General features: G+C 35.6%; 1 protein-coding gene and 1 long non-coding RNA gene across 2 annotated transcripts in view; both read left to right on the forward strand.

The window, feature by feature from the left end:
• The window catches only part of ttll12 (tubulin tyrosine ligase-like family, member 12), a 100,357-nt gene that overhangs the window by 49,164 nt on the left and 33,624 nt on the right, over nt 1-17,569 (forward strand). The window contains exons 7-9 of the mRNA XM_065265585.2: nt 4,873-4,989; nt 5,339-5,533; nt 15,975-16,086. Of these exons, the coding sequence (XP_065121657.1) occupies nt 4,873-4,989; nt 5,339-5,533; nt 15,975-16,086 (424 nt within the window). The remainder of the gene's footprint in view (nt 1-4,872; nt 4,990-5,338; nt 5,534-15,974; nt 16,087-17,569) is intronic.
• Nucleotides 966-3,158, forward strand: LOC135737477 (uncharacterized). Its single transcript, XR_010528510.2, has 4 exons — nt 966-1,666; nt 1,849-1,933; nt 2,079-2,170; nt 2,315-3,158. It is a non-coding gene; the product is annotated as an uncharacterized lncRNA (long non-coding RNA).

Genomic DNA, 17,569 nt, shown 5'->3' on the forward strand with positions numbered 1-17,569 from the left:
GCACGCCTCTGGTGCAACTAGGGGTTAAGTGTCTTGCTCAGGGACACAATGGTGTGTCACAGTGGATTCGAACCCGGGTATCTCACACCAAAGATCCACTTCGCCATCACCACCCCTATAAGTAAATCATTTAGACAAAGCAAGGGGCTTAGTTGTTGGCTAAATCCAAATATTGTATTACTGGACATGGAAATGTGCAAAATCATATACCAACAATAAACATACAGTGGTTGGTGGTATTGCATTTTTTTTACTTTTATATGGAGAACACGCATGCTCATCTATGAAAATTTGATCATTTAATAACTTGAACCTTTGCCTTTAGTTTTTTAAGCCCCTGCCCCTTTTGTGGCCTTCTGGTCTTAGGGGGAAAATATAAAAATAATAACTATAATAAATAAAATATGTTACCATTGCTGCTAAAAATAATAATACAAAATATTCATAGCAAACTTAAAAATAGTTGAAAGTTGCGTAATAAAAGGGGGTTCGACTTCAGCGTATGACATTTGCGTGTATCGCGAGAGTCATTTAAAATCACTGATCTAGAAGTAGCTTACTCTCGCTATACTCTGATGTCATATGCCGATCAGTGTGCACAGCAGTGCATGAAGTTAAACACCAATAGGGTGTTGCTGACGGAGTTGAAGTTCTGTGCATCTAGGCAGAGTTTGCATGATAGTTAAAAAATGTGTAAAGATCTTTGACTAGTAAGGGGTTAAAAATTAAGCAAATGTGGCATATGAGTTCAGCTTAATTAATTACAATAAAAGTTTAAAAACTTGATTGCTACCATATACATTTTTGGCAAAAACGTTTGATTTGTTTTATCCAAGTCGATTTAACAATAGTAGCATGGTTTAGCATGTTCTACACTCTTAAAGGAATAGTCTTCCCTTTTGCCATTTTAAACTATGTTATTACCTCAAGCTAGACAAATTAATACATACCTATCTTTTTTCAATGCATGCACTGTACAGCGTGTTGTGAATGTGTTAGCATTTAGCCTTGCCCCATTCATTCCTATGGTACCAAACAGGGAAGCCACCAAACACTTCCGTGTTTTCCCTATTTAAAGACTGTTACATGAGGAGTTATACCAGTAAGTATGGTGCCACAAAATAAAACTTTTTTTTGGTACCATAGGAATGAATGGGGCTAGGCTAAATGCTAACACATTCACAACACGCTGTACAGTGCACGCATTGAAAAAAGATAGGTATGTATTAATTCGTCTAGGTTGAGGTAATAACATAGTTTAATATGGCAAAAGGGTAGACTATTCCTTTAAGAAAAATGGTTCTTTGAAGGTTCTGAAATGATGGTAAAGGTTCTATATGGAACCATAGCTTAATGAAGAACCCTTTTTTTGCTGAAATGGTTCTTTGTCTTCGCAAAAGGGTTTCTTCAGTTCCCACCTTCTTTGATTTTAAATTTAGTCAGTTATTTTCAAGCTGCCTCCTGATTATTTTCACCTGTAAAGCCCTGAATCATCAGTCCTGCTGAACTGCCTGCAGACTAACAACACAAACAGGTAAGAGAGTAAAATAATCATCATTTACTTTCAAAAACATTTTGAAAATTGAATTTTGTGTGTTCTTATTATAATTTATTTATTTTATAACAGGTAAACTTTATACTGTAAGCTTCATTCCCTTTATAACAGGTAAGCTTCATACTGTTTTAAATGATATATTTAGAGGACTCTGCTTTAACAATGACTTAGGATAATGATTTGTTAAAGTGTTAAAAAGCATACATGTATATTGTACATTAAGTTTATTAAACTTATTATCAGAAGAATGTGGTACAATATGTGTTTAGTTTTTTTTTTTATTGATATTTCAGAGTTTTTGTATGTGAGGTAATCTTGCTGGGAGTTAAGGCAGTGCGTATGACCGCTTGATATTGGAGACACATCCTGTTTTTCAAGGTGATGTATGCATGTTTCTTTCAATGCTGATATTAAAATGATAATAGTTATTTACTTTTTAAACATTTTGGAGATTGTGTGTGTGTTCTTGTGGCACATTTACTTGTAATAGCAGAATTACTTATATTATTTTGTTATGTTGTAGGTGGATCATAGCTCTAGTAAGTTGGATAGCTGCAGGTCGGTCATTGGCTTGATAACAGTGGTTTATGAATAAATCTTTCAACAACCATTCAGGTATTTACTAACATAACAGGTAGCTTGAGCAGAATCATATTAAAACTTCTGTCAAATCATGTTTTACATACAGTATGTAAGCAAACTCCAGGCTAATATTAACTTTTTGTCTCCATGTCTTATCCTTTGACCCATGATCGACAGAACCAAATCTTGTTCGGCCTGATGCTCAACCTTGTACAGTTCACCAAATGATGACCACTGCAAAGTGATGGGAATCTGTGGTAATCACAGTCTGTGTCTCAACATGACAATAACAGACCAGCTCTTATCTCACTCTTATCTGACTAAATGTTCAGCTTCAATGCCACAAAAGAAACATTGGAAGAAGCATGTACTGTACAATGATCCAGCAAACAAATATGGACTTTTTTGTAAGCTTCTACAAACATTGACACAATCCTATTGACTTTTATTTTTACAGTTATTAATGTATTATTAACATCCCATTAATTTGTATTTTATGCCATCTATCTGTTTTTGCTAAAGTGTTTACATCTGAATGTAATGTCATAGTATGTTAATATTCAATATTTATCATTTGCCTGTTTTGATGTGGCATGTCATGATTTTAATGTTTTTATGTAATTGTTGTCTATTTAGAGTTATTGTCTTGGCCAATTTTTATTGTTAATTTATTTAATATTCATTTAATATTCAAGCAGTTATTTAACATCCATATCTCATTTGAGTAGTGATTTGTTATATTTGCATAATAATACATATTTATTTTGATTGTGATTTTTATACATTTATTTATTATTGTACGACACCTCATGTAAAGAAAAAGTGAAAATAAAAGTATTTTTCTGATGTCTTGAAGTTCTGTTTTTAAACTGTTAAACCTTATAAAGTGCTATAAATAAAAAACAAAACAAAAATATAAACAAAAATAATCCTCCTGACTGCTGATAAATGAAAGGGTTCTTTATAGCACCACTGTGGTTCTATTTAGCACTTTTTAAGGCAAGGTTCTATATACAACCATCTAAAAAAGGGTTCTATATAGTACCAAAAAGGGTGCTGCTATTGTTACAAGCTGAAGAACCCTTATTTGGTACTATATAGAACCCTTTTTCTTAAAAGTGTAAGATCTACCAGTCCAGTGGGTATTCTTTTTTTATTTACTGACATAAAGTTTTGTGGTATATTTCCCAATATGAAAAGAATCCATGGTTTTATTATAGTTAAAGAGTATGACATGTTTTTGTGACATTGATTAACATTGTATTATAATTTTACTATAATAAGCTATGGTTACTGACTGTATCAAAAGCTGTTCATTTGTACATGTCTTATTATACATGTTTTTATTCTATGTTTTATTCATTAAAAGTTTTAAATATATCAACAGTATTGGATTTCCACTTAATTACCTTTCTTATTATCAGTATTTAGATTTGGAAAAAAAATTAAGTAAATAATATTTAGTAATATTTAATAATTAGTAATATTAATATTTGGGAATATCTCTTTAATTGACTGATGTGTTATGCATTATATATGTATCTGTGTTGTTTTCAAAGTGCCCTTTTTGGCCCTTCCGACCCTGCCCCTGCGGAGGTGTGTTGAGGCCACTAAGCACAAAAATGTTAATCCATGCAGTAAAGAAAATGGTTATGGGAGGATAAGAAGTGTCAGTAGTTTATAGTGTTTCAGAACAGAGAAAGCAGAGGGGAACAAATGAAAGGGAATGTGACACAAAACTGTCTAGCATTTTTACATGTTCCTGTTTTCCTATTTAAATATTGCTAACTCAGAAATAACAGATCTGACCCAATTTTAGGCAAAATTGAATCACTAATGACCAACATTATGTAGCATTAAACATTATGTACGTCCAAGGTTGAATCTGTGGGTGTAATAAGTTATGCTTGAGTTTCGACAGATATTTTTTATTTTACTAATATGGCATAACAGGTGATGTAACTTTTGTTTCATTGAGAGATTCGCTGTAGTCAGTTTTACACTAACAAACTACAGAGAGGCACCAAATTACATTGCATACAGAAGATATTGGGGTGGTTTCTCGGACAGGGATTAGCTTAAGCCAGGACTATGCCTTATTTTAATTAGGAAATATACACTCTTAGAATTAATGTTTTAAAAACAACACATTAGTGTTTATTACGGGACAACACACCAAATGCGTTGTCCCAGAATCCACCCATCTCTGTGTTATTATTGAAATAACACATTTTGTGTTATTTTTAACACACCTCTGTTTTATTTTAACACAAAAATCAACACAACATGACACATAATGTGTAAAAGCTTAACACACAAAGATCTGTAAATCCTTACTAAGATTGTAACTAGTTTAAAAACTTCACTTGTGTGCATTTTGAGGCAAAACAAAGGGCACTGATGTAGGATATGTCATTGCAAGTTGTTTTCAGTTTGGACAGCTCATACATTTATTTTAGTCTAGGACTAGTTTATCCTTGTCCGGGAAACTGCCCGGTTAAGTTTATTTATACCACTGTAGGTAATAGATATTAGGTATTGATGACCATATTTGTATATTAAGATAAAAGGTGTCATTAAATAATTCATTTTAAACAGTATCATGAAAATCCAAAAATAATAGACTAATTTCTATTATTTATTGATTTGTTTTTAAACTTGGAAATTGAAAGAAATATTACATAAGGTCAAAACAATAAAGTGCATTAAGCATTTGTTTTTCTGTCTGTCCCCAGGGTCTACTCTGAGTTAAAGCAGGTTACAGACAATCTGAAACATCCACGTTTCCAGTTTACCGAAAATGAGGAGGAGGCCGATATTATCTGGGCCTTTTCTCATATCCGAGATTACAGGTGGATATGTATATCACATATAACACACAATTTAGTTTTCTAAGTATAAGGGGGGAGTGGGGTAAGGCAAAACCCCTAAATCATCAAAAATTAGGCAAACCCTGACCCTTGAAACATGGTAATCATGGTGTTCCTGCAAAGCTTAGAGGGAGAGTATTGTGTTAGTAGCGCAAAAGGTCATTAGTTCAAACCCAGGTAACACAAACTGATTTAAAAATGTGTACCTTGTAATGCACTGTAAGTTGTTTTGGATAAAAGCCCCTGCCAAATGCATACATGCAAATAATTATTTTTTTTATTTTTATATTATTTAGTAATTTTTATTATTTACTGTTTAATTAACTGTTAGGAAAATGAGTGCGGAACGACCTCATGTCCTGCTCAACCAGTTCCCCTGTGAGACTGTGCTCACTACTAAAGACTGCATGGCGTCTGTAGCCCGGAGAGCGAGTGGAGGTCAGGGACCGATGTGGCTCCCCAGGACCTTTAATCTCCAGACAGAGCTGCCACAGTTCATCAAACATTACTTAATGAGACAAGAGAGGTGAGCAGTTTGACAGTATATTGTTGTTGTTGAGGTTGAATAACTCGTTCAACTTTTTTTCTGATTATTTTTAACTCATTAGCTTATTTTTAAAAGATAGCTGTGTAAGTGGAGTAATCTGTCTATGTTTTGATACTTTTCAAGGTTCAAAAACATGCAGTTCACATCAGATTAAAAACAATTTTTTCAAGTTACACTGCTGTTATAATAAAGTTATAAAATTCATAGAAGGCTTTTTTTACAAGAGAATATAAGCTACACTATTTTGGCTGCCTTAATTTTTTTAATTTAAGTAAAATCATAATTTCTGTTTCATTCTGTCAACTAACAACATTTTTGCAAAATTTATAATAAAAATTATGTTTTTATTTGCATTTATTTACTGAAAATTTAAATAGGGAAAACATGGTCAAAATAACAAAAAAAAATGCAGTGTTTTCCGATCTTCAATACCGCAGAGAAAACAAGTTAATATTGATTTTTCAATAACAAAAACAAATGTTTTTACATGTATTTTAGGAAAATTTGGCTGTTTTTAAAAAAAGTTAAAAAATGTGGGTCTTGTCACGCTCTCCGTTTTTTACCTTTACTGTTGGGTGACTTTATGTCACTCCTGAGGTTTGTTTTTGTTGAAATTCAAAAAACACTGGAATGAAATGGTCACAACACATTTAGAAGTGATGATTAAAGTAAAAACTGTAAGTGGTCTTTTAGTTTTTCCCACAGCTGTATATATGTATGTATGTATGTATGTGTATATGGATCATTATTAGGCCAGCGTTCAAATTTGACCAGGATGTTGGGGTACACCCCTACTCTTTATGGTATATATTTTTAGCACTTTCCGAAGTTTGTTATGTGGAGAAAAATATTATTGTTCTGACCTATTAATTTTTTTATTACAAAAATTGTATTAGGAAAAAATTTCTTGATATGGATGACTTGGCATCCAAAGAAGGAGCAGCCAATATAAGTCCATAATAGGCAACTTCATTAATACTGAGATCAAAAGAATCTCACTAAAAACTAACGCCAAATTATTTTTATTTTAGGATATCCTGTAACAAAGACAGTAAATGTAAATATGGATTGTAAATATGTACAGTATATTTAATGTTTCTATGTTTTGGGAAAAGACCCCTTTTACCATGCCTATAAAGCTATCTTGAGTATTTTTGACAATAATACACACACACACACACACACACACACACACACACACACACACACACACACACACACACACACACACACACACACACACACACACACACACACACACAGCTTTCTCAAGGTTAAAGTCTGTAGAGTTTGTTGTAACTAGATCAGTGAACAGATCCAAAACATGGTGATAAGATGTACTTTCTCACAGTCAGAGACTTAAACAATATCCTTCTTTGTTCTGTGATGATGCAGATGAAAAATTAAGGCTTTAACTGTGAACTGCTCAGACAAAGACGTGTACCATAGTTAGCAGAAAGAGTTAAAAATATGTTTTGTGATTCTCCTAAGCACATGACAATATAGAGAAACAACATGTTCAAGGCAGAAATAAATGTATTCATTTAAATATGTATTAATATACAAACAAAACCAGTCAAACTGACATAATGAACCAATGAGAGGTACAGCTCAGGAATTCACTCCCCTCCGATACTCATTTTCAATGATGCATTAATATACAAGAACACATAAACTATCAGTCACTTGACTGAAATGTTTTTCTTGATTTTTAAATATGTTATTTTTTTTTACTTTTGAAGACAAATATAATTGTGGCAACATATGAATTTCTGTCTTTTCAAAATAAACATTTTATTAAAATGTTGTAATATGGATGACTTGACTAGGATGACTTCAATAGGACCCCAAAATAGATGAGAAAGCACTCAGTACTGTTTAAAAAGCATGTCATGTTGAGACCTCAGATCTGCTTGATACAATGAGTACATTTATTGCAACATCTAGGTCAAAGGGGTGCTACTTTAAAGATGTTAAATATAATATAGTTTTGAGTTATTTTGAGTTTTTATTCACAACATAATTCCTATAGTTGTGTGTGTTCAATAGTTTGGATCAGTTTAATATTTTTCTTTGTTACAGCCACTACCATAACACAAAAGAGGGGTAACATACAGTAAAGGCTCGGTCAAATAGGGAAATGTATTAAAATTATAATTAACACAATGTAGAAAAAAATAATCAGGAAAATTCAAGAAACACATTAAGTCGAATTTATAGTCGTGCATAAGGTCTACGGCATAGGTTATCCATAGCCTCTGCATAGCCTGACGTGCACCTGACCAATTTTTTAACAGCGCGTCAGTTCTACGCGGATTCTACGCTGTGATTGGTCCACTAGAACCCCTCCCATCAGGTAAAAAACTGCATTTAAGTAAAAACTAGGTAATTCCGTTTGTGATGGTGAGAACAAAGATGGACCAAGTTGAGGAGTGATTTAACTCATACTGCAACATTAGTTGCTGTATATTTATTTGCTTCCATCACTGCTGGTCTTCTCAAAACATACACAACAAGTTGCTTTTTCTTCTTCGCTTGTGGGTTAAACTTGCCAAGCTGCCTTTTCATTGACGGTTGCGCTGCTACTGTGGTTAAGCGTGTGGATACTGCCTACCAGGGGTCTGCATGTGTGTTTGCACGTCGATGCGGACAACGACGCAAAAGTATAAATGAAAACCGACTAGTAACCTACGCCATAGGACCTACGCACAACTCTAATGAGCCCTTTAGAGCACTCCGTGTCTGGACTCCGTGCCGCTAGAAGATGGCAATTTGGCTTCTTATATAGCACTTTAATAGCCCACAGGTGTAAGGAATCTGCTTAACACAAAGCACAAAAAAAAATTCCTGTCCCCTAGACAAATAAATAAACATACATATCACATGTAACACCTTCATCTCCCAAAACTGAATCATCACAATAAGAAAGTGCATCTGCAAAGAGTCACCTTTCCCAAAAATACACCTTACCCACAAGTCTATTCCATTTGGGAGAGTATATCAGCCAGACAGCCACCACGTTGTCTTGGCCTCTGCATTTTTAATGTCGGGATCATGGCTGCAAATATAAACTCCAGCGCAAGACGTGAACACTGCACAATGGTCGAACACTCAAAAAAAAAATTGGTGCTTAAAAGCTCTAAAGGCTCGTAATCATAGGTGAACCATTTTAAGTGCTATATAGCACCTATGAAGAACCATATGTGGTGATATAGCACCACATATGGTTCTACATAGCACAACATGGTTCTACACAGGTACTTCACAGGTGCTACAAAAGGTACTGAAAATGGTTCCCCTATTAATACAAGCCAGTGAACCACTTTTAGTGCTAATTAGCACTGTTTGTTTTTAGAGGGAATGGCAGCTGGACAGTATTTTCAACTGGCTGCAGCGCCGTCAAGCCTAGATCTATTTCAGTGTGCTTGTCGCACCTCTACATTTGAACTACGTTAAATATGAGTATAGTGTGTTTTTTACATGAATGCAAATGTATGGACACGGGTGAAAGCACAGCAGTGAAAATATAATTTATTTGACCCGTACATGTACACAGATGTTTGAAGCATGCATATGCGGCAAAATACAATTCATCTCTTGGGCTACATACTACATTCTGCCGTAGGTGCATGTGTGACCTACACATACAATGTACGCAGAGTCTCAAAAATCTGGTGGTGTACGTACGCGGACCCTATAGTATAATAGAAAAAAATGTACTATATTTAGCCTTTAGTCTAGCCTGTCATTCGAGTGGGGAGCAGGACCATAATAACTTTCCATTTTTTAAGGAAATGTGACTGCTGGTGGTTGAGAAACAAAAAGAGGATCAACGCTAGGAGTATCATTGTCATCTGAGGATAATTCCTCATAATCAGGGCACTGATTATTATTATCGTCAGTCTCGGACACATCCTCCTCTATGTCACTTTTACTGTCAAAAAGCTTTGACAAAATCTCATTCACAGAAAACCTTTGCTTCGAGGCCATTTTCAATTGAGAGGGAGCATAAAGAGATAGCTAACAGAGCACAAGTTTAGTAGGTTTAGTAGGCTTCTGTGCAGGCTTTTATGATGCTACAAAATTGGTTCTTTTTCATTGCATAGTACCGCACGGTTTGGTTTGGGTCTGGTCGGGTCAGCTCACCTCACTTTGGCTTGATTCGCTTTTCCATCGAGTTTAGTAACACTTCGGAGTGGGAAGGATTATAGGCGTGTCTTTATATTTGCGCTGCATACAGCTGTGACATCATACAATTGAGAGCGGTGTTGTACATCCCAATACATTCATTTATTTCTCAGTCCGCCACAAAATTCAAATTGACCACCACAAATAGATGTTTGCACATCGCATTTATCACCTCCTCTCTGTCTCACATGACAGTTTCTGTACAAACACCCATGGTGTCAGGCAACGCTTTCTGCTGAGCCTCATTTAAGTTGCATTTAAGCATATATGCAGAAGTGCGCGTCGCAGATGTGCCGCCACCAACTGCAAGTCTTGCTGTATTTGATATCCTGCCTATATTCTCTAAAATACCCCGCATCCATATAATTTAGCAATTCATCATCCACATCACCCAGCAAATGTACATTTACATAAACCAAACTCACACTGCAAAGTGATTGGCTCTTTCTCATCTCTAGATTAAGTGGGTTGCTATGTTTTCAGTAACCTTGGGTGGTGTCCGTGCCAGGCTCAGCTGGATCCGGCTCTGGAGAGCTGGTCTATGATTTGTTCAAGTGTAAACTACCTCCTTTTAATAAATAAAGTCACTCAGAGACTTAATTTAAAAAAGTTTACGAATCACCATAGGCATATGGCTTTAGTTTAATGAACAAAGTTTTTCGTAACAAACAATAATAATAAAAAAATAAAATGCGGGCAGTCTTCACCCTGAGGAACGGCCTAGATCAGGGGTATCAAACTTAAGGCCCGCGGGCCAGATGAAATGAAGGGGCGGGCCGAATTTGGCCCGCGGGCCTTAAGTTTGACACCCCTGATCTAGGCCGTTCGTCGTGGTGAAGAGAGCTTACAAGTTATGTTAATTATGTGGCCTGCCAGAGTCTACAAAATATTTTATTGTTATTATACGTTTTATTTTTTGCAGGTTATTTCCTACATAGATTTTTTAAGCAGCCACCAAAACTATTTTTTGTCCCGCCAAAGTCTTTTTGTAATGTAATTACAGTGATAATGTTGATGATTGCAGGAGAGAGAACGCAGTGCCCCGCACGCGCGCATTACTAATCCAAATCCAAATCCACTTTATTTATATAGCACATTTTATAAACACAAAGTTTCTAAAGTGCTGCACAAAAGAATCAAAACATACAAAACAATTTATAAATATTAAAAAACTAGAGTGGCCGTTTCTAAATGCAAAGGCTGCTGCCTCCAAAGGTCGCATTTCCAGGCTGCATACGTCATCAAGACTGTCTTGTTTCAGAATGTTAACAATTATAAAGTTGAATATTATTCTTCGTTTATAGTAAATAGTTGTAATATGCGTATGACTTGCGCATGTAATGGTCAGTTAACTTAAATAAACCAGGCTTGATGACGCTGCATATGCGACCTCTGCATATGGAAACGGACAGTATCTGCTCATGCTTTCTCTCCCTCTCTCGCGCACCCTCACGCGCATCCAGCGAGAAAATGTTTTCCGTCTCGTTTACAGAAATGTTTCACGATGTCCAGCTGGGATTAGTTAACAACGCGTCTATTCCCGCAAAATACGCGTACTAATGACTCATCTGAGCCGATTACTTTTAATAAACGATTGAAACTATTGATCTGTAGCCTACAACACTAAACTCATGAGACGTCAGTCAATCAGACACTTAAAGCCAGGTAAAAAAAATCACAGCTTTTTTGCAAAGAGGGCAAGAACACTGTAAAACCTAAAAGTTAACTCAACTCAAACCATTTAAGTAAACCGGTTGCATTAGTTTTAAAACACATACATTTAAGTACTGTGAACTTAAACAAATTGAGTCATATGCAGTTATTCACATATATTTAAGTTCACACTACTTAAATATAAGTGCATAATTGCACATGACTCAAGTTCACAGTACTTAAATTTATGTGTTTTAAAACTTAAATGGTCTAATGCAACCGGTTTACTTAAATGGTTTGAGTTACTGTAAGTTAACTGTCAGGTTTTACAGTGAAATGACAAGCGAGAGTATCTGTGTCTAATAAATGCATATTATGGTGGAGATTGTAAAACTCTTTATTAGTATCTTAAAATGCCTTTCATTTTCTTACCTGCACTATGAAGGATAACAGAACATTTTGAGTGTGCTCACATACAACATGTGTTTTTGTCACCACAATTATTTTAAAATAAGCTGTAGAATAGTTGTACATACACTTGTGATTATTTAATGACTTATGTCATTATTTGCCTGGGCTTCTACGTTTAAAGCTAGGTATTAATTGAGTTATTAACAAAACCAATAGTAAGCAAATGCAGAAAAAATTATGCAATGTACAGTAATAAAAGAGTTGATCCATTCATACAGTCGTTCAAATACAACCGGCCCTTTGAGAGCAACCATAATGCTGACGTGGTCCGGGATGAAATTGAGTTTGACACCCCTGGCCTTGATCAATCACCGCCTCCCATATTTATAGCACCCAAGCCACACTCGATTACACTAAGAAACTTTGAATACCTTCCCTTATTTGGATACCAATTTGTTCCATTCTTCCCTGAGTTACACATCGACTTCCTCTTGTGAGTTAACAAAACATTTATAAAGGGAAGAGAAAACAAATACTAATATAAAAAGAAACTAAACTTAATCCCTACTAGAGCAGGTTTTTCAGCTTGTTACTCTAACAGGAAAAACATATACTAATACCTTTGGTCACCTTATAGAATAGGTGACCCTCATTTCTCTATTTATGAACAAAGAAAGAAAATTACAAGTTGCTTGCGCAAGGTGTTGCAAAACCACATTGTACCTCTTTTTGTATGCAAGGAAGGCCTGTGTTACACAGGTTACAAAACACATCAAAAATTAAACCCATATTTAGACTGAGCTGAATCCTCAAATTATTAAAGATTCAACCTTGTCTGTCATACGTCTCAAATCTGTCTCCAGGTTCGGTTGCTGCTGTTTCCTTTTTTCGTGTTAATTTTGTTAACATCTTATTGGTCCGTTCTTGTTTCTTAATCACTTCAATCATTACGGTTGTAGTTCTGATGAAATCTTCTTTACATATGTCAACGTTTTCTCTGTCTTCTCTTTGGCTTCTCCTTCTTCTTTTTGTCTTCCTCCTTCCGTATACCTTGATTAATCAAATCATTGAGATTGACTTCAACTTTTTGGCATCTGTTAGTACGTTTCCCCTTCATCTCTTTGGTTTCTCCTTCTCTAAACCTTGATTATTCAGATCATTGGAATTAACTTTAATTTGCTGTGGTGCGTATATTGTTCTTCATCTTTTTGGTCTTATGGCACATCTGACACAACTTTTGACCCGATATTGCTCTTCATCTTTTTCTAAATTGTGGTTGACCACAACCTCTAGCACGACACCCTCTCCTGTAATCTCTTGCAAAACTGTGGTTGACTAGTATGTTGCACTTCATCTCTTTGGTCATATGGCACAACAGTCTGGAAAAAACCTGTTGTTCCTGATTCTCAACCTGTGGATGTTTTTTTTTTAATCGTTAAAAGGGAGTTTGGGAACTAACAGCAAAGCACAGATGACAACAGGTTTACTCGAGACAGCGCAAGCTAGCATAAAGATAAAGCTAATCTTTTATATTATAGTGATTACACTAGTAGTGACGATTCGCGCAGACCAATAAGTGATCTACAGTGTTTTCATGTCACGTTTTGGTATCAGCTCAGGTCGCTTGGAACCCCAACCGAGGTGGTACTAAAAAAAGTATCCGGTACTACGTACTGCACCCAGTGGAAAAGCCCCCAAAAGTAAGCTGACCTGACCCAAACCTACCGTGGGGTACTATGCTGGATACAAATGTGTAGAGGACATTGAAAAAAATATCATTATGAAAATTTTTGGTTTACCGACTTTTCCTCATTAAATAAGGGAAAGTCATGAAGTAAAAAAAAATATGTCAATCAAGTTTTTACAGACGTTAACTTTGACTTGGGTCAAATTGACCCCAAAGATAATAGGAGGATTAAGGAAGTTGCCCCCTTCTCGAAATGACAAAAATACTTTCAAATTCTTTTCACAGAAAGGAAGGACCACCCTCTGATTTCGACCAAAATTAAAATCATTAGAGGCAGCGCGAGCCACCTTAGCTCTCATCACTAATTCAGTTTTCTTTAATTGCTAACTTATAATCGAATAGTGTTTTCATTTACAGAAGGTTCAGCCACTTCCTCCACAACACTATCATTTTCTTACGCCATTTGTAAAACGCCCAACTCAACTTAACAGCCCCTAAGGATGCTCGGCAAATATTCCTTCAAAATTTTATATCTAGGAGTGATTTTAGTCTTATAAAACTGTGATTTGCAATAACTGCTATTTTAAAGCAGTTCCTTAGAAGGAGACTCCCGAAATATATCAACGGCACACTTACTCACAGAATTCATTGTATCAATTACTAAATTCATTTTGACACACTTACAGAAATAATAAATTAATGGTTTCAAAATTAAACCACTAAATCATTTACACACATCCTATTTTCCCAACAAACTAAGCAAACAAACTACATTTTCCCGCCACACAAAATTTCCACAAATTGTACGAATTAAGAGTGAAATTAAAGTTTTAAATCTAAGGGAATAACCAAAAGTGATTCTCAAAACACACGTATTTACCCTATTCTTCAGTGGCGTTAAGGGCTTAAGGCGAATTCAAACGCTGAAATCATGAACACCTGTGCACCGATCCCATTAAGAAGATCAGCTGCAGGTGAACTGAAGTGTACTCCCACTCTGAATAACCTCTGAATAAAAAACCTACCGGACGACTACAACATAAATAATGTAAATACTTACATGGGATCCCAGTAGTTACTCAAGTCTACACAGCCAGGTTAAAATGTGTTTTGTAAAAAAATTAAACCAAGAGGAATCATTTTGGAATCTGGCTGGGTCATTCCAAAACCTTGATCTTGTTTTGGTGAAGCCATTCCTTTGTTGATTGGAAGTGTGCTTCGTGTCATTGGCATGCTGAAAGGTAAAAATTCCTCTTCATCTTAAATATTTTGGCTGAAGTCATATGGTTTTGTGCTAAAATTGACTGGTATTTGGAGCAATTATTCTATCCACCCTGATTAAAGCCCCAGTACTAACTGAAAAAAGCAGCCACAAAGACTGATGCTGCCACCTCCATGCTTTACTGCGGGCGTCGTGTTCTTGTAGTGATGTGCTGTGTTTTGTTTTTACACCAAATATACATTTTGCTATTATGGCTGAAGTTCAACTTTGGTCTCATCTGACATAATACTTAATAATTATTCTTACAACCTTTAGATGGGGTTGGATGTTTTGTGGTATAAATTGACTCAGCCCTAACATAAAAAATTTAGATTATTGACACATGTAAAGCGCAACCAGTAATTGCCAGATATTGTTGCAATTCTTTTATTGTTCAAGGATCAAGAAACAACATTTCTCCAGGACTATGAAGCTACACAGAACAACAGAGAGTCACATAGACAACACAGAGCTACACTGGGCAATAAACAACAACACAGAGCTACGTACTGCAATAAGTGCAACAAGACAGACCGTCCAAACAGCAGCATACGCCACTTGACGGATACACAGAATATAGCGCCAGCCATAGTGCCATGTGACGTTCCAAATAATGGTAGCACAGTAACAGATTAATAAGTAATAGCAATTTCAAATGGACTAAAGTGACATAGATGGGAAGTATTTACAGAAGTAGCAGTAATAAGGTAGCAGCAGTAAGTAATTCATAAATGGTAACATTATAAAACCGATTAAAGTGACATAGATTGGACATATTTACAGTAATAAGAGTCATTTAAAGTGATTGCGCATGAATGGCAGAATGAATGTGCAAGAATGTTGCTGGCTTCCTCCCTTACCGATTTTCTCCTGATCTTCTCATCAGTTTTAGGTGGATGTCCTGGTCTTAGTAATATCACTGTTGTGCCATATTTTCTGTGCACACTTGGTTATTGTACTTTTTTTCCGTAAATGATACCTATTGTAATCACTTAATAAAATAGGTTGCAATTTCAAATGTGAAACTGGCATGATTCATCTTGATTTCATTTTTTAAATCACAAAAACCTGCAATTTTGAACAAGGGTGAGTAGATTTTTATATGCACCCTATGTAGGCTCATAGTTTTTTTGACATGATCCACAGACCCAGTGTTTTGACTAGTAAACTAGTTAATTCAGTGTTTATTGTGTGTAATGCTTGTCAATGATTTTTTTCAGGGGTCTGGATAACCACTGGATCTGTAAACCGTGGAATCTGGCTCGTGGTCTGGACACACACATCACAAACAACCTTAACTTCATAATCCGACAGAGGGAGAGCACGCCAAAGGTACACATTATACACTAGTAGGGGTGTAACGGTACGCAAAAATCACGGTTCGGTGCGAACCCCGGTTTTGAAGCCACGGTTCGGTTCATTTTCGGTACAGTAAGGGAGAAATGCAAACATTAAACTGCAGGTTGTTTATTACTTTAAACTTTTTTTTACAATTTGTTTACACTTTTTTAAACACTTTATTAAAGTATAAAATATATATAAAATGAAAAAATAATAAATAAAATACTACTGCAAAGTTATTTTTTACATTTTATAACAGAAGGTAACTCTTATCTTAACCTTCTCTTAAACTTTTTCTACTAAAACCTTGAACTAACAAATTCAATTCCTGAATACATTTATGAACTATTAGCCTACATTTTTGCCACTAAAAATTTTCTGTTTTGATTTATTTTGGATTGTTTAACTCACAGAATTGAATTGGCTATGTACCATCTCTGTATAAAAATAATATTACTGCTCTATGTGTAACTGCATAGCAAGCAACATGATGATATACTTATTATACACTCATTTTGAGATTAGTGAGCTGCATACATAGCCATCTTTGATCTTTTGCACGTTTCTCCTAATCTTTGCTTGTGTCATCAATGTAAGCTGCCTGTGACTTTACTAACGAACCCCTCCGTAGCTGAGTAACAACTGAGTAAGCCCGGGTTACAGCTCTTCTCTGTCCCGACCAGCTGATCGCATTGTGACAATGATATGATTGACGTGATATGCAGATGAAAAATCTGATCACGCATTCCTTATTCTTGCTGTCACAGAAAGCGCGTCTCATGAATGCGTAGCAACGAAAGACGTGCATCCTCTCACGCACTTTTGAAAGAACAAAGCAGCGCGTTGACACGCGTTTAACATGCGCTTTTAGATACGACACGTAAACGTTTACATCAATAATCAAACGGATATACAACTAAGTAAATAAAAATCTTTCTGCGGGCCGAATTATGTTATATGTTTGACAGAAGACTTGCGCTGAACGCGGAGACTTCCGCCACTTAATATGTTCGTGCGGAAACGCACGTATTATGTTCCGCACAGGCGCACACAAAATACTTTCGGTGCACGTGCGCACCGTGCCGAAAGCCCTGAACCGAAACGGTCCGGTTCGAATACACGAACCGTTACACCCCTATACACTAGTATATCAAGTTTTGGTAATATATTAGGCTTTATTCTCATTGTGATGTGGCATGAGACAATACCATCTACGTATATCGGTATGGTAGTTTATGACTGTCAAAATTTTGAGAGTTTAATCACACTCATATGCTTTATGTTTTTATATTTCTCTTTCGACTATATTTAGTATTATGTTAACCTTACATCATTATTATAAATACACATTGTAATATTCATATGCATTATTAAAGGATCATATATTTTCCTTCAGACATGCACAACCTCTAAATGAACTCATTGTGACATGATTTCATTTTCTTGTTGCTATGCTTCCTGTTTCAACTTCCAC

Source organism: Paramisgurnus dabryanus, chromosome 1 (genome assembly GCF_030506205.2).
Source record: "Paramisgurnus dabryanus chromosome 1, PD_genome_1.1, whole genome shotgun sequence".
NCBI classification, from domain to species: Eukaryota; Metazoa; Chordata; class Actinopteri; order Cypriniformes; family Cobitidae; genus Paramisgurnus; species Paramisgurnus dabryanus.